This window comes from Sphaerodactylus townsendi, linkage group LG03, assembly GCF_021028975.2.
Source record: "Sphaerodactylus townsendi isolate TG3544 linkage group LG03, MPM_Stown_v2.3, whole genome shotgun sequence".
NCBI classification, from domain to species: Eukaryota; Metazoa; Chordata; class Lepidosauria; order Squamata; family Sphaerodactylidae; genus Sphaerodactylus; species Sphaerodactylus townsendi.
Genome location: NC_059427.1, coordinates 10,855,102 through 10,879,373, shown reverse-complemented (window position 1 = coordinate 10,879,373; position 24,272 = coordinate 10,855,102). Strand labels below are relative to the sequence as shown.

Below are 24,272 nucleotides of genomic sequence, written 5' to 3'. Positions count from 1 at the left end.
GAACTAGGTTTTGAATAAATAGAGGTCAGTCAGATCATGGCTCAGGGCAAATCTCCAGTTTTGCAGTCACATCTTCCCTCTAAGATTGAATGCAAAAAAAAAAAATTCAGGTCCAAAGCGTTACCTCTTTCATTATGTATTGGACCTAGTATGATTTGGGGGGGAAACAAGGCATATAGCAAAGGTATAAAATCCTGGCCAGGCCCTGGTGAGATATTCTTGGCAAGAACGTGAAAGTCTGAAGAATAAGAAGCTGCAACTTCTTATTCCCTGGTTTTGATTATTTGTTGTAGTTCAATTTGTTTGTTGTAGTTCAATAGTTGTAGTTCATTTTGTTCAATTCAGAAGAATGTTGAAGTCCCTTAGAACAATCAATCTGGAAATTTCCAGAACTACATCTCAGCCCACCTCTGCCAATTCAGACAAGGTGCCCGGCGGAAGCTGGTTTATAAGCAGAATGCCGAATGTATTTTTACTCCCTTTCGTGAGGAGAGTCCAGTCCATGTCGGTGATGGTTCACCCTGGAAGCTTCTGGAGCAGCCATTCTCAACCAGGGTACCATGGTACCCTGGGGTGCCATGAGCATGTCCCAGGGATACCGCGGCAACACTACCGCACCCCCCCCCCCATTTTTGTGGTGTCTCCCACTGGCGCCAGCAAGGACATGGAGCTGGCCCATGGGGCAGGGCCTGCCACAAGGTCAGCAGCCACCCCCACCCCCAGTGCTTCCCTTCACTCTGGGAGGGGAAGGTGGGGGGTGTGGCAAGCAGGGGCAATGGGAGGGGAAGGTGGAGGGTGGCGGCAGGGGTACCGTGAGATATGAAGAGTGAGGTCAAGGGTACCCTGACCTCGAAAAGGTTGGGAAACACTGTTCTGGAGGCTGAAGGATTCACAGAGAATAATGGTTATGCTTCCTCTTCCACCAACTATGCGTGGTTCACGGAGGATGGCATAGGTCTGGTGTTAGTTGGGACAGAGAGACCACACTGTTTTCTTCCAGCCATGCATCTCTTATGCAAGCCAGGTCCATTTCATCTTCCTGTAATATCTCATAGACTTGAACAGTTTGGTGCCTTTCTGATCTGGCATTACATAGTGTTAGTGAAGACATAAGAAGCAGGGCCCATTTCTACATTACCGTGTGGGAGGTTAGACAGGCAGAGAGCTTCCTTACTCCATTCTGGCCTTCCTCCAAACATCCCACCTTCATATCTCCCAATTCCCAACAGCCCTGAAATACTGCATTCATCAACCATCCTGCTAAACATAATTATTGTCCCCCCCAATCAATAATAAACCACCCAGAATTCCAGCACTCATTGTGCAAGTCACTGGACAGAATGGCCACAAAAGTTCAGGAGACCAGTCATGCTATGCTTATCTACAGGCATATTTACAGAAATTGGTGGCCAGGACAGGCACTGAAATTGCCCCCCCCCCCCCCCGAGGCTTTGTGGCACTTCAACAAGTAGCCAGTGAATTAGTGTGGCATAAGTCTTCATGGACCATAGCAGGCTCCATCAACTACACAAACTGTGTAATATAATCCACTGGTATTCGATTGAGTCCACCTTACAGAATATGACTTACAAAAATGTTAAGTAGCAGAGTTGTTCCCTTGACGTAGCTGTCTTAGAGTAGCCCAAGATCTCATCATATCTTGGAAACGAAGCAGGGTCGGACTGAACATAAGAACATAAAAACAAGCCAGCTGGATCAGACCAGAGTCCATCTAGTCCAGCTCTCTGCTACTCGCAGTGGCCCACAAGGTGCCTTTGGGAGCTCACCTGCAGGAGGTGAAAGCAATGGCCTTCTGCGGCTGTTGCTCCCGAGCACCTGGACTGTTAAGGCATTTGCAATCTCAGATCAAAGAGGATCAAGATTGGTACCCATAAATCGACTTCTCCTCCATAAATCTGTCCAAGCCCCTTTTAAAGCTATCCAGGTTAGTGGCCATCACCACCTCCTGTGGCAGCATATTCCAAACACCAATCACACGTTGCGTGAAGAAGTGTTTCCTTTTATTAGTCCTAATTCTTCCCCCCAGCATTTTCAATGAATGCCCCCTGGTTCTAGTATTGTGAGAGAGAGAGAAAAATTCTCTCTCTCTGTCTACATTTTCTACCCCATGCATAATTTTATAGACTTCAATCATATCCCCCCTCAGACGTCTCCTCTCCAAACTAAAGAGTCCCAAACGCTGCAGCCTCTCCTCATAAGGTAGGTGCTCCAGTCCCTCAATCATCCTCGTTGCCCTTCTCTGCACTTTTTCTATCTCTTCAATATCCTTTTTGAGATGTGACGACCAGAACTGAACACAGTACTCCAAGTGCGGTCGCACCACTGCTTTATATAAGGGCATGACAATCCTTGCAGTTTTATTATCAACTCCTTTCTGGTTAGTGTTTGGAAGGGAAACCACCAAGGAAGTCCAGGCAATAGTAAACCACCACTTTCTCTGGCCTTGAGTCAGCTATGACTTAACAGTGCTTTCCATCACCAGCAGAACCATTCAGAAAAAAAGTACTTTTATTTATTTTAAAAGAACTTCCTGTTCCAAATAAGTGATCCCTCCTTGTTAAATTCTGCATTTTAATGCTGTTATGTTAAACACTGTTCACATTTAGATGCAGGGTGCTTTTTTCTTATTGGATCATGGTTGCAAAGGCAATTTGGGGGGGGGCTGTTTTGAAAATGAAATAAAGATCTTAGACTTAGGGATTAAGGGAGCTCCAGAAGCTGAATTTTTTGTTGGTCTTCAAAATGCTACTGGACTCTGATCTTGATCTTCTACTGAAGACTAGCATGGATGCTCACCTGAAACTGAACTCGTATTACACAAGAGGTGCCTTCTAGAATCCCATTTTGGAAAGCATATTCTTTGCACCATCACAAGTAGCCCATATATGCAGGGGAAATAAAAAGCCAACCAGTCCAGAAGAGCCCCCAGGTCTGTTTGAGGTCTGCCTTGGTAACCACTTCAGTTCCACCCAGCCAATAGCCATGAATGCACCCCTCCCAGAGTGGTAATTCGATCAGCTGCAGCAGAAAGAAAGCAGGAATCCTGTCTTGCCCAGAGAAACAGGACCTTCCCTAGGCTAGTGATGGCGAACCTTTTTGAGACCGAGTGCCCAAATTGCAACCCAAACTTCACTTATTTATCGCAAAGTGCCAACCCGGCAATTTAACCTGAATGCTGAGGTTTTAGTTTTGAAAAAAAACGGTTGGCTCCCTCTTCCTTCACCCCACCCGCTCAAGCAGGGGCCAGCCTGCTCTAGCCTCCAGCAAGTCCCGCATGCACTGCTCTGTGCCTCTCTAGCCTCCTCTGCGCCCCTACCCCTCGGGCAGCAGCCACCTGGAGCACAGGCACCAGGCCTGCCAGCCGAGTCCTCCCTGCTCACCGCGGTGCGCGCACCTCCTGCTCAGTGACCCAGGCCAGCCTAGATGTGTGTGTGTGGGTGGGTGATTTTCCGCTCCCCACATGACGAACTCTGTGTGCACGTGCCCACAGAGAGGGCTCCGAGTGCCACCTCTGGCACCCGTGCCATAGGTTCGCCATCACTGCCCTAGGCCAATTTCAGATACCTTCCAAGCCAATCTTTTCATTTTCATTCAATCCAATTTCCCACATTCCCTCTCAGCAGCCCCTTCTAGCTCTGCCAAAAACTGGATTTTCAAAATTCAAACCTCAGCTGTCCAACAGACAGCAGTTTGGATTTGGCCACCCTTGGGACCCAGACATCAACTTGGAACCAGGCAAGGACTCTGGCTCCCCCAAGAACTGTCTCCCCCCAATCTTTAAGGGATCATTGAAAGCCGACCCCCTCCCCTTCTCATCTGACAGGCAAGTATATCTATATTTGTCTACATTCACCCAGTGGTGGGATCCAAAATTTTTAGTAACAGGTTCCCATGGTGGTGGGATTCAAACTGTGGCGCAGCGCCAATGGGGCTGGGCGGGGCACAACGGGGGTGTGGCTGGGCATTCTGGGGGTAGGGGCATTCCTGGGCGGGGCTGTGGCAAGAACGCAGCCGCTGCGCTGGTCCTTGGGCGGGAAATTAATGCATGCAGGCGCAGGCTGCCACACACACCGGTGCACCTCCTGCTAGACTGCTTCAAGTTCTGCGCACTACTGCTGAGAGGAGGGGCGTAACTAAGGCAAAAATCACGTGGCAAAATCACCAATTAGTAACCCCCTCTCGGCACACACAAATAATTAGTAACCTACTCTCGGGAACCTGTGAGAACCTGCTGGATCCCACCTCTGCATTCACCCCTTTTATTCCCTTTCAGACTGAGTCGCTGCTGCCTCTGCACACAAATTATATTCTGCTGGATCAACTGCTAAGTTTTGGATTGACTGTATCCCTCCGCTGTTCTTTCTGCTGCCCTTTTATTCTGAACAAAATTGTATTTCATTGTTCTCTGTCTGCTTCTGGGATTGCGGTGCCAGGTTTGACTCCATCTGTCCAAAGACCCTATAGTTCCCGAAAGAATCATTGACCGCTTTGGGTTCACTTAAGAGAAGCTGGTGCCTAAACAACTCTGCGTAACTAGTAAGCACTAGTATGCCAATAGTAAGCACTAGTATTGCACATTAAATGATGCAAAAATTACATAGTTCATTCATCCTGATAGCAATATAGACAGTACGTGCAGTGGCGTAGGAGGTTAAGAGCTCGTGTATCTAATCTGGAGGAACTGGGTTTGATTCCCAGCTCTGCCGCCTGAGCTGTGGAGGCTTATCTGGGGAATTCAGATTAGCCTGTGCACTCCCACACATGCCAGCTGGGTGACCTTGGGCTAGTCACAGCTTCTCGGAGCTCTCTCAGCCCCACCTACCTCACAGGGTGTTTGTTGTGATGGGGGAGAAGAGCAAGGGGACTGTAAGCCCCTTTGAGTCTGCTGCAGGAGAGAAAGGGGGATATAAATCCAAACTCCTCCTCCTCCTCCTCCTCCTCCTCCTCTTCTTCTTCTTCTCCTCCTCCTCCTCCTCCTCCTCCTCTATACACAAAATCTTAGTCCACAATCCCTATCCATTTACTAAAACACTTCATTGTGGTATAATAGGTGTATGAGGCAAGCATTCGGTTTGATCCACTGGAGCTCTGCTAATTCTTCTGAAAGATATGATGAGGCTTGTAACCCGATCCTCAGTTTACAAAGAGAGTTCAGTGCCTCCCCCCAAAAAACTTCCCTTCCCCTAAATCTTTAAGAAGGCTCCTGAACCTTTAAGAGGTGATCTTGAAAGACCAGCCACCTGGGTATTTCTGGAAGCAGAGAGTCTACAAAGTAGCGTCAGAAAAGACTCTAAAACGAGCAGATACTTTTTGTTTCATTGCTGCCTTTTCTTCTCGTTGCGGTGAACTACAGTTCCCAAAAGCCCTTGCGAGAGGAGGGAGAGGGAGGGTGGAACGGGGTGTGTTTCTTGGTGTTCGGATGACTCCTGGAGAGGGCAGGAAAGTGCAGACGCGTGGTTTGAAGCCGTCCCTCGTTTTTCCTAGGAGGGACGTTTGAAACACTCTCGGCTGGAGCCCTTTCCCCAGATTGGGGGAAGAATTTGGCTTTTGGGCGGTTGCAGGAAAGGTACAGTGGGGATTCCTGGAGGAGATGGCGGGCACGGGGGAGGGGGCGGGGAAGAATGGGGAATGAATGCAGGGAGCTGCTTGGAGGGGTCAGGAGAGAGCGACAGAAGCTTCCAGGGAAAGATCCCCGAAGCACCAGGCGGGGAGTGATCGCTCCACACCAGGTGTTTCCTTGATTTATTTTGCAATTTCCCTGTGCGGTCACAGTAGATAACTCAGAATGCGTTACACTCCAGAAGAGAAGAGAGCAGAGATTGCTCCCAAGTCCCAATATTCCCCTTTCTCCAAGTTTGCATATTCCCTTTTTTGCTTTTCCCCGTTCCTGATCATTGCAGCCAGCCTATCCTGCCTTCTGCGCCTCCCTTTCTTCCTCCCCCCCCCCCCGTCTCTGCTTCTCATCTGGATGGATTCCCAGTTAGGGTTGCCAATCTCTAGAGGAGATCTACTGCTCCCTCTCCTGTACCCCACTGAGCCCTCACAAATGTTCCCACAACTGGAGTGCGGCTCAGCCCCGTTGCCTTGAGAGTTCCCCTCTTGAGCCAGAGGGAATCTCTCAGTGCTAAACACACACACACCCTCCCCTTTGGTGTTCTTTTTGTCCCTGAGAAGTGCAAGCAGCCTTTGCCGCCTCGCTTGTCTACTGTTTGGCTCACTTCCATCTCAGCTTCTCAGGTGGTGGGTTTCCAGGTAGAGTTGCCCACCTCCAGGTGGGCAATAATACAGTCTGTATCCAGTGGCTTAGACCACAATATAAAGTTGAAGGCTTTCACGGCCGGATTCAACTGGTTCTGGTGGGTTTTCCGGGCTGTGTGGCTTTCGTGGTCTGGTGGATCTTGTTCCTAACGTTTCGCCTGCATCTGTGGCTGGCATCTTCAGAGGTGTATCACAGAGGGAAGTCTGTTACACACTGGTTTATAGTATTTCTAGTGTGTAACAGACTTCCCTCTGTGATACACCTCTGAAGATGCCAGCCACAGATGCAGGCGAAACGTTTGGAACGAGATCCACCAGACCACGGCCACACAGCCCGGAAAACCCACCAGAACCAATTTCATAAAGAATAGTTTACACAGTATGATATACAGAATTTCATACATTTATAATCCATTTTGAAATAAGTACACGAATGTGCAAGAGAGCATTTCATCAGTTGCTGTTTCCAAATAAACACAAAAGGTGGGGCTAGTTAACCTCCAGTAATGCCTTCTCAGGCCCCTCAATATGTTCTCATTATTTGAGTTTACAACCAGAAATTCTCCAAAAGTTCAGGAGATCACCAGGGGTTTTTCCCCACTTACCTTCTGCTGCGCGCTACTCAGAGAAAGTAGCGCGGGGTCCAGCGGCGCTCCCCACTTGCAAGGGCGGCAACCACGCAGCCGCCCCGATGCTGCTGCTCTTGCACCACCTCAGCGCGCGTCATTCCTGGCGCTGAAGAAACAGCACCTTTTGATGACCCCGCACAGAGAGCGCGGGGTCATGGGGAACCCCGAGAGCGCACCAGAAATGACACGCACTGAGGGAGCGCGAGAGCAGCGCGCAGCAGAAGGTGAGTGGGGAAAGCCCCAGGTCTCCAGGTGTGGGGGTGTGATCTCCTGCAGTTACAACTTAGATCCCTTTCCTAACCCCCCCCCTTAAAACTCCAGGAAGTTGCCAACTCAGAGTTGCCAACCCTGTCCCCAGTCCTCAACCTGTCTGTGGTAAAAACCTACAGTGGGGTGTAACACTGATGGGATGTCCAAGTCAAGAGTTTCCTCAACACAGAACCTTCCTCAGGAAGGCTACGTTGGAATCCGCTTCTTCGGCTGTTACTTTTCAACAGCCAAAAATATGTTTTGTGTGGAGGCACATGCTAACGAAAGAGGCCCTTCCGAGACTAAGGCTCCTTCCGCACATGCAAAATAATGCGTTTTCAAACCACTTTCACAACTGTTTGCAAGTGGATTTTGCCATTCTGCACAGCTTCAAAGAGCACTGAAAGCAGTTTGAAAGTGCATTATTCTGTATGTGCGGAATGAGCCTAAGTTTAGCTGTGTTCTTTGCCATTGACCATCCAGTCCAAACAATATTTATAATACACATGCTATATCACCCTCTGTTATTTCCCTTTCTACTTTTATACATCCCTAAATGTTTCTGTTCCCAAAAATCAATCATTCCGCACATGCAGAATAATGCACTTTCAAACTGCTTTCAGTGCTCTTTGAAGCTGTGCGGAATAGCAAAATCCACTTGCAAACAGTTGTGAAAGTGGTTTGAAAACGCATTATTTTGTGTGTGCGGAAAAGGCCAGGAGGAACCTTTTGTCTCACTTTTGTCGAATGAATGGAACTTCATCAGTTTAGGATTACCAAATCATTTTGTAAAAATGTGTTACTAGTCTGTCTTTTTGGTATTTGCATTCTTAACATTTTCAGTAATCCCCATTTTGGCTGGTGTGGGGCCCAAACTCAATTAAAACATTTGGTAAAATTGCCCCAGGATTTTGGAAATGTTAAGATCAGCCATGTCATGGATTTCAACAATGACAGTATCCTCCAAATTTTGAACACAACCATTGCTTGTTTGTTCATCTTGTCCCTTCCTTTCTATAACTTTTTCAAATCTTTTTTTCCCTATATGAAATTCTCCCATCATAAAATGTTATAAAATGGTGGTATAGGCCCAAAGTTGTCCAGCGAGTTTCCATGGCAGGATGTAGATTCTTGGGTCTGCCAAATTCTACACTATGTTGGCTGTCCGTTGCATACACTCACTGTTTCTGCGAGGCCAAATCACTTCACACAGGTTAAGAATTAAAGTCAAAAATTCCAGCAGAAATGCAGCAGATTTGAATCTTTAATGGGAGGAGGCTTGTAGTTGATCCGTTGCACAGGGTGTATTTGTATTTATAGTGAAACTGTTAAACAATGTAACTGTAGGTACAAAAACAGTTAGTTTGTGTCAGCTTTCATTTAGTTCAGGGGTAGGGAACCTGCGGCTCGAGAGCCGCATGCGGCTCTTCTGCCCTTGCACTGTGGCTCCACTGTAGCTGAGTCAGCCGTCTCTATCCTTGCACCGCCTTTGCTGCCGCACTAACTGCCCACTGTCGACACAAGGGCTATGGCTTTCTCTCACTACTTCCCATTGGAGCTGGGTGGGTTTCTTTCCCAGTGGCCGGTGGGCCGAGTCACTGCTTCATCCTTGCCCTCGGCTCTGTGGCAGTGGCAGGGCAGGCGCATCCATGCGCTTCTCAGAATGAGCGGAGTAAAAGGTTAAAAAAAATCCTATATATACAGTGTTATCTTTATTTTAAATGTCAAAAATTATTTGCGGCTCCAAGTGTTTTCTTTCCCCGTGGAAAATGGGTCTAAATGGCTCTTTGAGTGTTAAAGGTTCCCTACCCCTGATTAGTTCCATGCAGGTTTTGAGGAAATTGGACCCAAGAGGCCTCTGGTCAGGTACATTTTCTGAATCTGTACTGCTTGGAACATTGTTCCAAGATGGCACCTCTCTGATTTTCCCAGGTTATATAAGACTGGTGGAATACTCTTCAGAATTGGAAAAAAACACAGGGAGTCACAAGACATCAGTCCACTGCTGAAATTTCTCTGATTTGGGAGCCAAGTACACTGAGGCATTACACAGTGGATGCCAAAGAACACCTTTCTAGGAAAAAAAGCCCAATTGAGTAGCCTTGAATAGCATTTTGAATAGATGTCCTTAATAGTATTTGCTGGGTCTAGCGGGTAAGCAAGTTGCTGCACAGTGCTGTGTTTATATTTCATATAAACCTCCCCAGTTGAAAGTTTTCCTTAAGCATGCACTGTTTAAGACCTAACATTTCACAACTACTGTCTAATGGTTTACATTTCTCTCTTTCTCACAATACTAGAACCAGGGGGCATTCATTGAAAATGCTGGGGGGAAGAATTAGGACTAATAAAAGGAAACACTTCTTCACGCAACGTGTGATTGGTGTCTGGAATATGCTGCCACAGGAGGTGGTGATGGCCACTAACCTGGATAGCTTTAAAAAGGGCTTGGACAGATTTATGGAGGAGAAGTCGATTTATGGCTACCAATCTTGATCTTCTTTGGTCTGAGATTGCAAATGCCTTAACAGTCCAGGTGCTCGGGAGGAGCAGCAGCAGCAGAAGGCCATTGCTTTCACATCCTGCATGTGAGCTCCCAAAGGCACCTGGTGGGCCACTGCGAGTAGCAGAGAGCTGGACTAGATGGACTCTGGTCTGATCCAGCAGGCTAGTTCTTATGTTCTTATGTTCTTATTTTCCTCACTTTTTTTTTTTAAAAGCTACTAGTCTGGATTTTTTTCCCCTAGTAATGATTACGCCTGCATCAAGCTGGAAGCAAAGATCTTGTAGATCCCCTAAAATCTAGGTATAGTCTCGACACAACAATAGGCAATCTAAGTATCAGACCAGCAACTGCCTGCTTCAACTCTTGGACAGTCTAAATCCCTTCATGCTGTCTTCTGTTCCCTTTGAAGGACTTTGGCCTCCTGGACCCCTCCTTGATTTGCAGCACCATCAGAAAGAAATGTGGTTCCTCCAGGGCACTGAAGAATCAGGCGGCTGTTCTGGTGTCCCCTTGTCAGGTAAGGGGGAGACAGCCATATAGGGAAAGGGGGGAGTAAGTTTATTTTGCAGTATTTTTTTCCTGTCAGAACTCCATGTGCTCCCATTTGGTCTTATCAGAGATACAATAGGTGTAAACAGTGGTGGGATCCAAAAATGTTAGTAACAGGTTCCCATGGTGGTGGGATTCAAACTGTGGCGTAGCGCCAATGGGGCTGGGCGGGGCACGGTGGGGGCATGGCCAGGCATTCCAGGGGGGGGCATTCCTGGGCGGGGCTGTGGCAAGGACGCAGCCGCTGCGCCGGTCCCTGGGCAGGAAACGAATGCACGCAGGCGCAGGCTGCCACGCACGCCGGGTCACCTCCTGCTAGACTGCTTCAAGTTCTGCGTGCTGCTGCTGAGAGGAGGGGTGTAACTAAGGCAAAAATCACGTGGCAAAATCACCAATTAGTAACCCCCTCTCGGCACACACAAATAATTAGTAACCTACTCTCGGGAACCTGTGAGAACCTGCTGGATCCCACCTCTGGGTGTAAACGATATCCTGTTCCCCCTGTGGCGCTTCTTGACAGTGAAACCCCCAGAAGAGTAGCCAACTGCGTGCCAAATTAGATATTCAGTAAATGTAGAAAAACTCCAAGAAACAGCCATTGAAAGTCTGGTTTTCTGAGGCAGAGCTGCCCCTGAGTCCATTGACAAGTCCGTTGTTGGGTAGTCCTTCCATTTCAGTTCCACATTTCTCCCAACATACAGAGGAAAGAACACAGATTCAGGGTCTGAGGGAGGAAGAGAGGTTGCTAATGGGCAATCTTCTGAACAGAAAGAATCACATGATACATGTGTCAGGACAGAATCTTCTCCCATGAAAGGGGGTGGACTCCCATGCAGGAAGGCCACCCCCTCCTTGATGATCTCAGCCTATTTTAATTCTCCCAGGATAGATCTCTGGTGCTGTTGGTTTTCCTCATAAGAACATAAGATTGAGCCTTGCTGGATCAGACCAGAGTCCATCTAGTCCAGCACTCTGCTACTCGCATTGGCCCACCAGATGCCTTTGGGAGCTCACATGCAGGAGGTGAAAGCAATGACCTGCTGCTGCTCCTGAGCACCTGGTCTGCTAAGGCATTTGCAATCTGAGATCAAGGAGGATCAAGATTGGTAGCCATAGATCGACTTCTTCTCTGTAAATCTGTCCAAGCCCCTTTTAAAACTATCCAGGTTAGTGGCCATCACCCCCTCCTGTGGCAGCATATTCCAAACACCAATCACGCGTTGTGTGAAGAAATGTTTCCTTTTATTAGTGCTAATTCTTCTCCGCAGTATTTTCAATGGATGCCCCCTGGTTCTAGTATTGTGAGAAAGAGGGGAAAATTTCAATTCCACATTTCTCCAACATACGGAGGAAAGAACACAGATTCAGTGGTTGAGAGAGGAGAGGACATAGAGTAGTGGACAGTCTAGTGGACCGAAGTGTCAACATGGAAATGTCTCCCATGAAATGTTTCCCAAGAAACTAGCAAGAAGGCCTTCCCTTTTTCGATGATTTCAAACTCTTTTGATTCTCCCAGAATGAACCTTTCCTGCTTTTGGTTTTCCTCCTCTGGAATGATATTATATGTGTTTTTCCAAATTCAGAACAACCCCACAAGGGCATAATCCCCACAGTCAATTAATCGTGTGATACTCACGCGGAATATCAATGTTTCAGCAAGAACTCCCCACTGGTTAACCACCGAACACAGATTCATCCCGGTTTTGGCACTCCTTAAGAACATAAGAACAAGCCAGCTGGATGAGACCAGAGTCCATCTAGTCCAGCTCTCTGCGACTTGCAGTGGCCCACCAGGTGCCATTGGGAGCTCACATGTAGGATGTGAAAGCAATGGCCTTCTGCGGCTGCTGCTCCTGATCACCTGGTCTGTTAAGGCATTTGCAATCTCAGATCAAGGAGGATCAAGATTGGTAGCCATAGATCGACTTCTCCATAAATCTGTCCAAGCTATCCAGCCCCTTTTAAAGCTATCCAGGTTAGTGGCCATCACCACCTCCTGTGGCAGCATATTCCAAACACCAATCACACGTTGCGTGAAGAAGTGTTTCCTTTTATTAGTCCTAATTCTTCCCCCCAGCATTTTCAATGTATGCCCCCTGGTTCTAGTATTGTGAGAAAGAGAGAAAAAATTCTCTCTCTCTGTCAACATTTTCTACCCCATGCATAATTTTGTAGACTTCAATCATATCCCCCCTCAGCCGCCTCCTCTCCAAACTAAAGAGTCCCAAACGCTGCAGCCTCTCCTCATAAGGAAGGTGCTCCAGTCCCTCAATCATCCTTGTTGCCCTTCTCTGCACTTTTTCTATCTCCTCAATATCCTTTTTGAGATGCGGCGACCAGAACTGGACACAGTACTCCAAGTGCGGTCGCACCACTGTTTATATAAGGGCATGACAATCTTTGCAGTTTTATTATCAATTCCTTTTCTAATGATCCCCAGCATAGAGTTTGCCTTTTTTACAGCTGCCATGCATTGAGTTGACATTCCCATGGAACTATCAACTAAGACGCCTAAATCCCTTTCCTGGTCTGTGACTGATAGCACTGACCCCTGTAGCGTGTATGTGAAGTTTGGATTTTTTGCCCCTATGTGCATCACTTTACATTTTGCTACATTGAACTGCATTTGCCATATCTGAGCCCACTCACCTAATTTATCAAGGTCCGCTTGGAGCTCTTCGCAATCCTTTGTGGTTCTCACCACCCTACATAATTTGGTATCATCTGCAAACTTGGCCACCACGCTACCCACCCCTACTTCCAGGTCATTTATGACCCCTACTTCTAGGTCATCCTTCTCCCCCTTATCATGCATTTTTAAAGAACCTGCATGAATGTGCACCTTTTTAAAAAACACTCGCCGAAGCCAGATCGGTGGGGAGGTTCGGGGGTTGAATGTAGATTTATTTTTCCGCCATTTTTATTTTCCCACCGTATCTATTTTCCCGTTGTAGGGAGTGACGCAGAGCCTTCCAGCCAATCGGAGCGCAGCGGGCTGTGCGAAACAGCGACTGGTTTTGCAATGGCTGGAATGCATGCATCTGCCACCGCTGCTGGATTCTTAGGGGGGAGCTACAGCAAAGGGCCTGGGAGAGGTGTCGCGTGGCAACACGACGAAACTAGGGACCTCATTGGGATATGGGGAAAGGAGGAGGTGCAGAGGACCCTGAAGAGCAGCTACAGAAACATGGATGTGTTTGAAAAGGTGGCTGCCGAAATGAGTAAAAGGGGTCACAGCAGGACTGCCATTGAGTGCCGCACAAAGGCGAAGTCACTGAAGAGGGACTTTAAACGTGTTGTGCAGCATAACAAGATTTCAGGGAACCGTCCCAAAACGCTGCCCTTCTATAAGGAACTGGACATTATAGTGGGTAACAACAGAAACATCAACCCCCCAGAGCAATCGAGAGCCGTGGTGTGTGTTGCGGGCAACACAAGAGGTCCTGCAGCCTCAAACCCTCCACCCGTCTCTCACCCCAAATTGGAGACCATCAATGAGATGGACATCCGCGCCTCAAGTCCGTCTCAACTGGCCTCCGGTAAGCAAGTCAAATCTCTTTTTCTTGGAGGTTCCTGCGCTTCTCCATGTGTGTGCAGCGCAATTCCTGCCGTGTGAGTTGCTGAGGGGCTGAGAACACATGCTGTCTGTGGTGTGTGGTGGGGAGAAGGGTCAAGGAGGGATGGCCAAGGCAGCCTCATGATTCCCTGATCTGCGTGGGGCCTCTGGAGAGGAAGGCCTAGGCTGCCCCCCCACCCCCCCCCCCCCCCACCCCCCCCCCCCCCCACCCCCCCCCCCCCCCACCCCCCCCCCCCCCCACCCCCCCCCCCCCCCACCCCCCCCCCCCCCCACCCCCCCCCCCCCCCACCCCCCCCCCCCCCCACCCCCCCCCCCCCCCACCCCCCCCCCCCCCCACCCCCCCCCCCCCCCACCCCCCCCCCCCCCCACCCCCCCCCCCCCCCACCCCCCCCCCCCCCCACCCCCCCCCCCCCCCACCCCCCCCCCCCCCCACCCCCCCCCCCCCCCACCCCCCCCCCCCCCCACCCCCCCCCCCCCCCACCCCCCCCCCCCCCCACCCCCCCCCCCCCCCACCCCCCCCCCCCCCCACCCCCCCCCCCCCCCACCCCCCCCCCCCCCCACCCCCCCCCCAAAAAGTGCAGAGAAGGGCAACGAGGATGATTGAGGGACTGGAGCACCTTCCTTATGAGGAGAGGCTGCAGCGTTTGTGACTCTTTAGTTTGGAGAGGAAATGTCTGAGGGGGGATATGATTGAAGTCTATACAATTATGCATGGGGTAGAAAATGTTGACAGAGAGAAATTGTTCTCTCTTTCTCACAATACTAGAACCAGGGGGCATCCATTGAAAATGCTGGGGGGAAGAATTAGGACTAATAAAAGGAAACACTTCTTCACGCAACGTGTGATTGGTGTTTGGAATATGCTGCCACAGGAGGTGGTGATGGCCACTAACCTGGATAGCTTTAAAAGGGGCTTGGACAGATTGATGGAGGAGAAGTCGATTTATGGCTACCAATCTTGATCCTCTTTGATCTGAGATTGCAAATGCCTTAACAGACCAGGTGCTCAGGAGCAGCAGCCGCAGAAGGCCATTGCTTTCACATCCTACATGTGAGCTCCCAATGGCACCTGGTGGGCCACTGCAAGTCGCAGAGAGCTGGACTAGATGGACTCTGGTCTCATCCAGCTGGCTTGTTCTTATGTTCTTATGTTCTTAATTAATGCCCACCCTCATAACATGCAGGTGTGGATTAATTGACAATGCAAGATGTTTCGTGGAGACATAAGTAACCCATTCTCGGTCTGTTCTACAATTCACAGATCAACAATGCGGCCAGCCTCGTGTGGAGACATCCCCGGAACGCCGGGCTCTGCTGGAGAAGCGAAGGATACGCAGAGTGGGTGTTTTAGCAGACTTCGCACGTGAAATGGTGGAGCAAGGCGAGGCCGAGGCGAAACAAAGAAGACGGGAGGCGGAGCAGTCCAGAGAGGCATTCGCTTCCTGCGCGAAGCAATTGTCCTCAGTCATAGGGGCCATCGATCGGGGGAACTCGATATTGGAGAGGCTCGTCGGCATTCTGGAGCAGAGGTTGGCTGCTGGCGAACAGGGCCGTGGGGGTGGGGGTGAGTTGGGCATCACACCTTCCACACCGCGACCTGACTTGGTAACATTGCCAGCATCCTCAGGGCAGAAAGCACAACCCGATACCCAAGCCCAGTCCGCAGATGTTCCCTTGCTGTTGCCAGGAACTCAGCCAGAGCTTGCTGAAGATACTCCCCAGCCCTCCGGCACTGCGCCATCAGTCCCCCTTGCCTGTTCGGATGAGCAAGTTGTGGAGAACCAGGAAACCGTGTCACCACAGGCCCAAAACCGTGATGCCCCACTGGCAGGGCCCAGGTCACAGCCATGCCCAGCTCCGCTTGAGTCTCGACCCCCAGTGACCTCAGTGAGCACCCAAACGAGTGGTGTTTTGCAGCCTTGCAACCATGCCCCTCCAGCAAAACGCAGGTGTGGCTCCGGGGGCTGGGGACAGACAGCAGTGCAGGGGGCCGAGGAGAGCTCTGTGGGGCAGGGGCGGGCGAGGAGGGTACGAAAAGCCAAACACGTGCTTGACTTGTAGCGGTGCTTAGGACGCCCTTGTGACAGGTCACTGGTTCGAGTTGCCAGTTAACAGCTGCCCACACGTCTTTTGGACACATGGTTTGAAAATGTTGACGTTAATAAAGTTTTGGATGGTTTTGAAGCACAGCTTTTAAAAAAGATTTCTGCACTGTTAGTGCGGCCTGATGATTGAAACAGTCTCTGGGAGAGCACTACGGGAGCAAAGATGGGTGGTTGGAGAGAGGGGCCCCGTGTAATGGGCTGTGAGCAAAAGAAGAAGAAGAAGAAGAGTTTGGATTTATATCCCCCCTTTCTCTCCTGCAGGAGACTCAAAGGGGCTGACAATCTCCTTGCCCTTCCCCCCTCACCACAAACACCCTGTGAGGGAGGTGGGGCTGAGAGAGCTCCGAGAAGCTGTGACTAGCCCAAGGTCACCCAGCTGGCGTGTGTAGGACTGCACAGGCTAATCTGAATTCCCCAGATAAGCCTCCACAGCTCAGGCGGCAGAGCTGGGAATCGAACCCGGTTCCTCCAGATTAGATACACGAGCTCTTAACCTCCTACGCCACTGCTGCTCCAAAAGAGAGCTCTGAAACCTCTGCCAGGGAAGGCCATTGCTAGCGCACGGTGGGGAGGATGCTGGGAATGCCACACAGAGGGAGTTACCCACGTCTTGTATCCTACTTGGCTGACATTTTAACTTGGGATGAGGGTTCGCCATAACTCTCCTGCTGCATCATTCACCTGTGAATTAAGTACAATTGATTGTAACTCAGTGATGCAGTCACAATTACATGTGCTGGATTGACTGACAGGTTTTAAAGTGTGTCCACTTTGTGATGATGAGTGTGATGGGGCTGGTAGGACCCACAACCCCCCTCCCTTTCAAAAAACAAGGAACAGGTTTAGAAAATAAATGCAACTGTATTTAGAAATTCAAACACATAAATAACAACACTAACCCCAAAGCCGTAGAACACCCCAACATCCCTCCCCGCATCCCCAAAGAACGTCCCCAACATCCCCAAGAAAGATCTCAAAATGTTTTTAAGGATGGCCTCGTTCTGGTGGCACACCCTCATCCGGACGTCGCGCTGCACACATGCCCATCAACTGCCGAATGTCCCTTGAATTTCTCCTGGTGAGCTGCTCCAGCTGGGAGAAGCGTCTTTTGAGGTCTCTGACTGGAAGGGAAAGGGGGAGGTATTGGTTCAAGCAAATTCAGAATCAAACAGATGAACACTGCAGTCATAGGCTTTTCTTCATCCTTGAGAGAGAACACACATTGACTGTTGCTAGTAGCCATTACAGATTGTCCCGCATTGGTTGGGAACAGGTGTGACAGGTTGAAAGGGTTCCCAAATGACCTTAGGAACAGGTGTGACAGGTTGAAAGGGTTCCCAAGTGACCTTAGGAAGCTGGCTACAGAAAGACATCCAGGGGAAGATTTTTGGGAAAAGTCATGTCTCTGACGTTGGTGTGCAGCTACCTTAGGTTTTCAAAACAAGGCAGTTGGGGTGGTTTGCCATTGCTTGTGTAGCCTACTTATCCTTGGCCACATCAATCTCCATTGGAGACTTAGGAAATAATATATGTCAGCACCCTGGGGCTTAACAAACAAATATGAAATTGCTTGAACAAATTAACACACTTTAAATCTTAACACAACTTTCTATCATTTAAGGATAAATAATAGTGAATATATCGTGAGTATATATACACAGCACAACTCAATTGTACAAAATCTTCAGTGCTTTTTAAAGAAAAAGCACTCAGAACAGCTACCACCACTAATAGTGTCCAGTAATAAAAGAATAGCAATAAAGTCCAAACTATCAATCAAGCGGGGCTTCTTTCTCTCATCTGGCCTTCTGCATCTGATGTAGCTGCTGCAGGTCTTCCCTCAATTTGGGCCTGTAAAAAAATAAGTCATCCCCTCAATTAAGCGGTAGGCCTTCCTTCTCCTGCTGCAGGCTAGATCAATTCAGGAGGGTGGGGCTCTTGCAGTTGGTAATAAGTGATAGGCACAAGGGCAAAGGCCCTGTCCACAGAGCAAAAGCTCTGACCGGTTACAAAAATAACCATCCAAAAGCTTCTTCAGTGTTCAGAGATTTATTGTTTTCTTTCAATTCTGCGCAGAAGAGGGAACTCTCCTCTGTTAGCAACAGGGAGGAGGTTCAAGGGGCTGTTGCTTGCGTAACATAATTGATACCCTCTTACAAACATCCCTCCTTGTCTTCTGACCATTGGTTTGAGTCAAGAAGACATACAGACCTGGTCATCTCATCCCACCTTTTACCACACCTTCCCCATTCCCATATTCGGTGAAACTTAAGTCAAAAACACCTTGCGTAAAAGGTTTCTATAACAACTACTGGTTTCTATTTTACCTTAATCTGTATTTGTGAGCTTCTGCTAATTCCTTATCTCCTTGGTGGGGCCCTGTTTTCCCAAATCAAAGCTCAGTGTCAGGCTGCTCTATGACAGTGATGGCGAACCTTTTTGAGACCGAGTGCCCAAATTCCAACCCAAACCCCACTTATTTATTGCAAAGTGCCAACACGGCAATTTAACCGGAATGCTGAGGTTTTAGTTTAGAAAAAAACGGTTGGCTCCCTCCTCCTCCACCCCACCCGCTCGAGCAGGGGCCAGCCTGCTCTAGCCTCCAGCAAGTCCTGCGTGCACCACTCTGTGCCTCTCTAGCATCTCTGCCTCCTCTGCGCCCCCCCCCCCCTCGGGCAGCAGCCACCTGGAGCACAGGTACCAGGCCCGCCAGCCAGGTCCTCCCTGCTCACCCCAGTGCTCACACATCGTGCTCAGTGGCCCAGGCCAGCCTAGATGTGTGTGTGTGTGTGTGGGGGGGTGATTTTCTGCCCCCCACATGACGAACTCTGTGTGTGCCCACAGAGAGGGCTCCGAGTGCCACCTCTGGCACCAGTGCTATAGGTTCGCCATCACTGCTCTATGAGTTTTGTTTCTTCCAACGAAAGTAAGTTTTTGAAGTGCTTGGTGCCCCGTGAATTACACTCATATAACTTATATGATTAAATACAATGGCTTAAAACATAAGCTTAGCATATTCATATCATAAGTAAGCAAGCTTACCAACTGCACATGCTCTGAGCTTTTATCCCCTGGGCCGTAAGATCCAGCAAAGCCAAAAAATACTAAAATGGCACGGGTTACACTTGCATCATGACCCTCGTGTTCCTTGGAGGTCTCTCATCCAAATACTTGCCCAGCCCAGCTTTGAGATTTATTCAGGTCAGATATGTTAGTACCTTTTTAAAAATGAATGAAACCACTCCTCTTCAGGAGAAAGGAGAGAGAGCGGTTTAACAATGACAGCCCCGCCATCAAGTAGTGACATGGAAGTGACCAACACAAAAGAGCACCTAACCCCAACAAGTGTTGCAACAAAGCAGGGCAATCAAAGCAAAGGAGACAGAGTAGTTGAGAACAAGTAAAAACAACTTAAAACACAATACGGAGTACTTTAGAAAGCAATGAATGAAAAGCGGCGAGGAATTCAGTGAAATCACGCTGCCATGGCACTTCGTTACACGTTCAGGAACCCGCACCCTTGTCTTGGGTGCTTAGGGAGTTTGGAAGGAGAAGGGCTTGTGGAGGGCTGTTCCCAGTGCCTGGGGGTCCCGCCACAGCCGTTAGGTGGAATTACATCAAAACAATGTATGCCAATAAAGGCATGTTGTTGTTGTTGTTAAAACATCAAAACAAAGCAGGGTTAACTGCTGGCTGTCCGATCTTCAGGGGGTGTTGCATCACAATAAAGAATCCAGCACCCTTTTGTTTGAGTTCATTGTCCTTTTTGTTTGGAGGTTCCGGGGGTTGTTGCAAAACATGAAGAAATCCTCTTCAGGGTATGTAAAAGAAGGGCGGCAACCAATCTACAAACTGCTGGAAGCCCCTAGAGAAAACGTAGGAAGGAACACATCTATCTGCAGAACTGTTCCTCACGAAATTGAACAGGTAAAATAAATAAATATAAGACAAAAGAAAAGAATCATTTCGAAGTTTAATCAAAACAAGAATGTGTTGTTTTGTTTTATTGAAATGAACTGCTTACAATGTGATGGCTAAACAGAGCCGCCATGTTCAGATGCTGTCTACCCCTGAATACTGGGGGCAACTATGTGGTGCCAAGAAGCATGGGGTTGACCACTGTGGGATGTTGGACGTGACAGATCTTTGATTTGATCCAGTGAAGAACTGCTATTCTTCTGAAAAGCAAAGGACATGTAGTTACTCTAGCCTCATTTTTAAAATATAAGTTGTTCTCTCTCTCTTCTCCCTCCCTTCCTCCCCTACCCCTCTGGATTGCTGGATCTTTTTAAGTAGGCTTCCAAATATTTCAAATATTTTTAAAATAGAATTCAGTGCTTCCTCCCTCCCTCTCCTCTGTATTGATCTGCATCTTTAAGTCGGGTCCTAAATATTAAAGCGTGTGGAGAGAAAAACCAGATAGGTGAGAATTTCTGCAACTTGAGAAATATGGAAGGGGCACAAAAATAGCCAGCAGATGATGGGGGGAAAAACATTCTCTTCGTTGCAGACTTCTGCTCTGGTTGCTGCGAATTACAGTTCCCAGAAGCCCTTGCAACGGGGAAGAGCGTGTTTGTGCGTTCGGTTCCCATAGAGGGCAGGGTTAGCGGAGCTCCGCGTTTGCAAGTCGCGCCTCATTTTTCCTACGCGGGAAGTTGGGGTCGCTGCCCTCTGCTTCTTTTCCCCAGGTCGGAGGAAGAATTTGGAATTGGGGCGTGCGCGGAAACGGTGCGTTTATGATATTTTGGAGAGCTTCGGGGCAAGAGAGGGGCCGGGGAGAGGAGGAATGGTGCATGAACCGAAGGCTCATATTTGCAACTGGAGAGGGCAGAGCAATGCGTAATCTCTGAACTACCTGGGGGGGTGGGGGGGTTGCCCACTGTGAATTTTGCTCAATTATTCTGCACGCTTCCCATTGACCATCATAAATCAGCAGAAAGTGGCCTAAATCTTGCAGAAAAGCCTCAGTCCCAGTCCGGGGGCGCCATTCAGCCCCTGTTTTGTAGATTTCCCGCCCCCGCCCCCCCTCTCTTGGGCCAGAGAGGGGTTCTCCCAATGCTCAACCCTCCCCCCCACACACACTTTTCGGTTGTTTTCCTTCCTGGTAAGACAGCCTTATCCCTCGTTAGGATTGCCAATCTCCGGCTCAGACCTGGAGATCTTGTGCAATTACAACTATTCCCCCTCCCCAGCCATGTATGCAGCGTTATGAAAACCTCAGGCACGCATGGGCGTGTGGACAGCAGGGAGAGTTTTTATAGCAAAAGGCACATGGCACACTGTACCCTGGTGACTCCCCGTTCAACAGGAGCACCCATCAATGTGATGGCCACGGAGCCGTGCACCAGGGTGATGCGCACACATGCAGGTCATCCTTCTCTCATTGACTTTGTCCTTCCAGTCTCCATTCCCCCGTCCTTTCAGTCTTCAGATCTCCATTTCACAGGGGTGCAGCGATTGATTCCGTGCATTCTGACAGCCGCGCAACGCCAACCTAACTCTCTCATCCCAACAGCAGGAGAGGATCACGAAGCATCATTAAGAGGACAGATTGCCTTTTCCGAAGAGGCAGCCGTGCATGGTACCGTGTTTCCCCAAATATAAGACAGTGTCTTATATTAATTTTTGCTCCCAAAGATGCGCCATGTCTTATTTTCAGGGGATGTCTTATTTTTCCTGTGTTCTGTTCGTCGGGCATGCTTCCAAACAAAAACTTTGCTATGTCTTACTTTCGGGGGATGCCTTATATTTCGCACTTCAGCAAAACCTCTACTATGTCTTATTTTTCGGGGATGTCTTATATTAGGGGAAACAGGGTATGTGAAGCATTAGACTGACAGGGAAGGCTGCAGGGCAACAACACGCCCGGTCTGTCCTCCACATTAAGTGTAGCCGTAGCCACGGTTCTTAGTTTATTTAGCAGAGTGAGCGGGCAAGGATGTGGGCATGTATGCCTGGCCCGATGGCTGCTCGATTCCTCCGAAACCTCAAATAGTCACCATCCAAACCCCCCACTGAAATCTTCCCCAACTGTCTTCTTGTCCACTTCCAGGTGCTAGTCCAGGAGACTTGGAGGAACCAGTGGAGGGACGAATGGAAAATCAAGTCCCTGATGCAGGCAGGCCCGTGTCACCGCCAAATAGCGAAGGTACTGTTGGACTGAATCTTTGGCATCTTTTGCGTGTGGTGCCTTTTCCACCACTGTTTCACATGGTAGCTAACAGGAGAGCGGGGCTGCGATTTTGAGGGTCCACAAGAATGCCCCCCCCCCTGAAAACCACTGCACACAACCCGGGGTGTGTCATCAGGGCAGTCTCCTGATGGAGAAATTGATTTTTTTGAGATTGTGCCTTCAGAAATGTGCCACTCCCAGCCTGCAACGTCCCCTTGACAGCAATGCAGAAAACTCAATGCCACAGAAGGATTCTTAGGCAAATGTATGGGATGCTCCCGTGGCGGGGGGGGGGGGGGGGGGGGGGGGGGGGGCAAAGGGTACAGACAATCAAGGGGCGGTGCCCCATCCTTCATTTTTTTCCCCTATGCACATGGGGGGTTCCCTTTTGAGGGTCCACAGCTATGGTCCCCCAGAGGCATAATGCGCCAACCTTGGGGGGTCACATTAGGACAATCTTAAGACGACCCCTGCTAACACGGTTTCTGTTTCACCTCCCAGGGCACTGTGAAGGACAGCCACAGGAGCCGAGAACAGCAGAACGCAGGGCCACCCGGGAGAGAACCAGACTGCGGCGTGTGGGGGTTCTGGCGGACTTTGCTCGTGCTATGGTAGAGCAGGGTGAGGAGCGCAGACAGGCACGGCTGGAGGAAAGGAGGGAGTCCCGTCGGCGCTTTGACACACTAATGAGTGCCATAGATAGGGGAAACAGTGTAATAGAGAGCATGGTGGACATGTTGAGTCAGAGAGTTGCCTCGAGGGAGCGTTCAAACACGATTTTGGAAACATTGGTAGGCCATGTGCAGCGGAGTCTGGCTGCAGGAGAGCTTAGCATTGATTTGCCGGCTCGGCCGACCACCGCTGCCACACCAGGGCGACCTTTCCAGGCAGCCTCGCCAGCCCATTTGTCCAGCGTCCACAGAGAGGTTGTCCAAGATCCATTTAGGGACCTTCGTTTTTTATTTTCTGGAGCACCAGAAGAGAGAGCAACATGTCCACTGTTAGTTCCAGATGCTCCAGAGGCGAATGGCAGCGACTCGGAACGTAACTCCATACCTGATGAGACTGACAGGGAGAACCGGCCACCGGCCACACGTCCCTTGTTCTGCCCGCCTTCACGGGACAAGTCGTCTTGCGAAGGCAAGGCAAGCACACGCAAAAGCCATGTGCTGGCCCAGAGTAACACTGGCCCTCCCGCTAAACGTGAGCGTTCCCTGGAGGGAATGGAGCAGTCAGCATCCAGGGATGCTGGGGAACACAATATGGGGAGGGTGGGCAGTGGTAGGGCACGCAGGCAGAAACCAATATTTGACCTGTGAAGTAGCACTGCGAGCTCCCTTGCATAGTATGTCAATTGCCTACTGTTTTGTTATCCCCTCTCCTTTTCTTGTGGAGAGCCCTTGCATGTCTGTTGTCGTTGAATAAAGTTGACCCTAATTGCATATTAAACAACCGTTTGGTGTTCTTCAGGCAATGCAGCACACCGCAGTCTGGCAGTGGCATAACGCATGTTCAGCCCTGATACATCCCTCTTGAGATAGTTGCAGCGTCTGTATCACCCATGTGGAATTTTAAAATGCCACCCGGAACACATTCCTCTCCGGTGACTGGTCTAAGAAAAGGCGAGTGCAGTTCAATGTTGCAAAATGGTCAAAGAAAAGGTAACTGCAGTTCAATGTGGCAAAAAGCAAAGAGACGCACATAGGGCAGAAGATCCAAACTTCACATACACGCTACAAGGGTGAGTGCTATCAGTCACAGACCAGGAAAGGGATTTGCGTATCTTAGGACCTTTCCCCACTTACCTTAAGCCAGAGGCGTAGCTACCATGGGGACATCCGGGGACAAGTTCCCCGGGCGCCCCCTTGTGGTGGGTGCAAAAATTGCAGGTTCGTTTGTGACTTTTTCTATTTTTCAGGGTGTTTTCCATTTTCTGCCTGCAGGGGGCGCAGTTTTTAGGCTAGCGGCACCAAAACTTCAGGCTATTGTCAGGTGACTCTCCTGATGATACCAGCCAAGTTTGGTGCAGTTTGGTTCAGGGGGTCCAAAGTTATGGACCCCCAAAAGGGGTGACCCCATACTCCATTGTTTCCAATTGGAGCTAATAGTAAATGGGGCTACCATTTTGAGCCCTGAATCAAACTTCACTAAACCTAGGTGGTATCATAAGGATAGTCTCCTGCTGATACCACCCAGGTTTGGTGAA

General features: G+C 49.4%; 2 protein-coding genes across 2 annotated transcripts; both read left to right on the top strand.

Moving 5' to 3' along the window:
- Window positions 1-5,416: 5,416 nt before the first annotated feature.
- On the top strand, window positions 5,417-13,903 carry LOC125428838 (myb/SANT-like DNA-binding domain-containing protein 2). The gene is made up of 3 exons (XM_048489529.1): window positions 5,417-5,587; window positions 10,073-10,180; window positions 13,167-13,903. Exons 2-3 carry the CDS (start codon window positions 10,123-10,125, stop codon window positions 13,826-13,828), a joined length of 720 nt encoding a protein of 239 aa, XP_048345486.1. The 5' UTR covers window positions 5,417-5,587; window positions 10,073-10,122; the 3' UTR covers window positions 13,829-13,903.
- A 6,576-nt stretch (window positions 13,904-20,479) lies between these two features.
- LOC125428814 lies at window positions 20,480-23,515 on the top strand. Its single transcript, XM_048489487.1, has 3 exons — window positions 20,480-20,622; window positions 21,947-22,042; window positions 22,568-23,515. Exons 2-3 carry the CDS (start codon window positions 21,988-21,990, stop codon window positions 23,383-23,385), a joined length of 873 nt encoding a protein of 290 aa, XP_048345444.1. The 5' UTR covers window positions 20,480-20,622; window positions 21,947-21,987; the 3' UTR covers window positions 23,386-23,515.
- The last annotated feature ends 757 nt before the right edge of the window (window positions 23,516-24,272 follow it).

Excerpts from the sequence above, each read along its gene's own strand:
- LOC125428838 (XM_048489529.1), top strand. The coding sequence starts at position 10,123 with ATGTGGTTCCTCCAGGGCACTGAAGAATCAGGCGGCTGTTCTGGTGTC. Across the intron at positions 10,181-13,166 it reads TTCTGGTGTCCCCTTGTCAG|GGAGTGACGCAGAGCCTTCC; the intron begins GTAAGGGGGAGA and ends TTCCCGTTGTAG.
- LOC125428814 (XM_048489487.1), top strand. The coding sequence starts at position 21,988 with ATGGAAAATCAAGTCCCTGATGCAGGCAGGCCCGTGTCACCGCCAAAT. Across the intron at positions 22,043-22,567 it reads GTCACCGCCAAATAGCGAAG|GGCACTGTGAAGGACAGCCA; the intron begins GTACTGTTGGAC and ends TTCACCTCCCAG.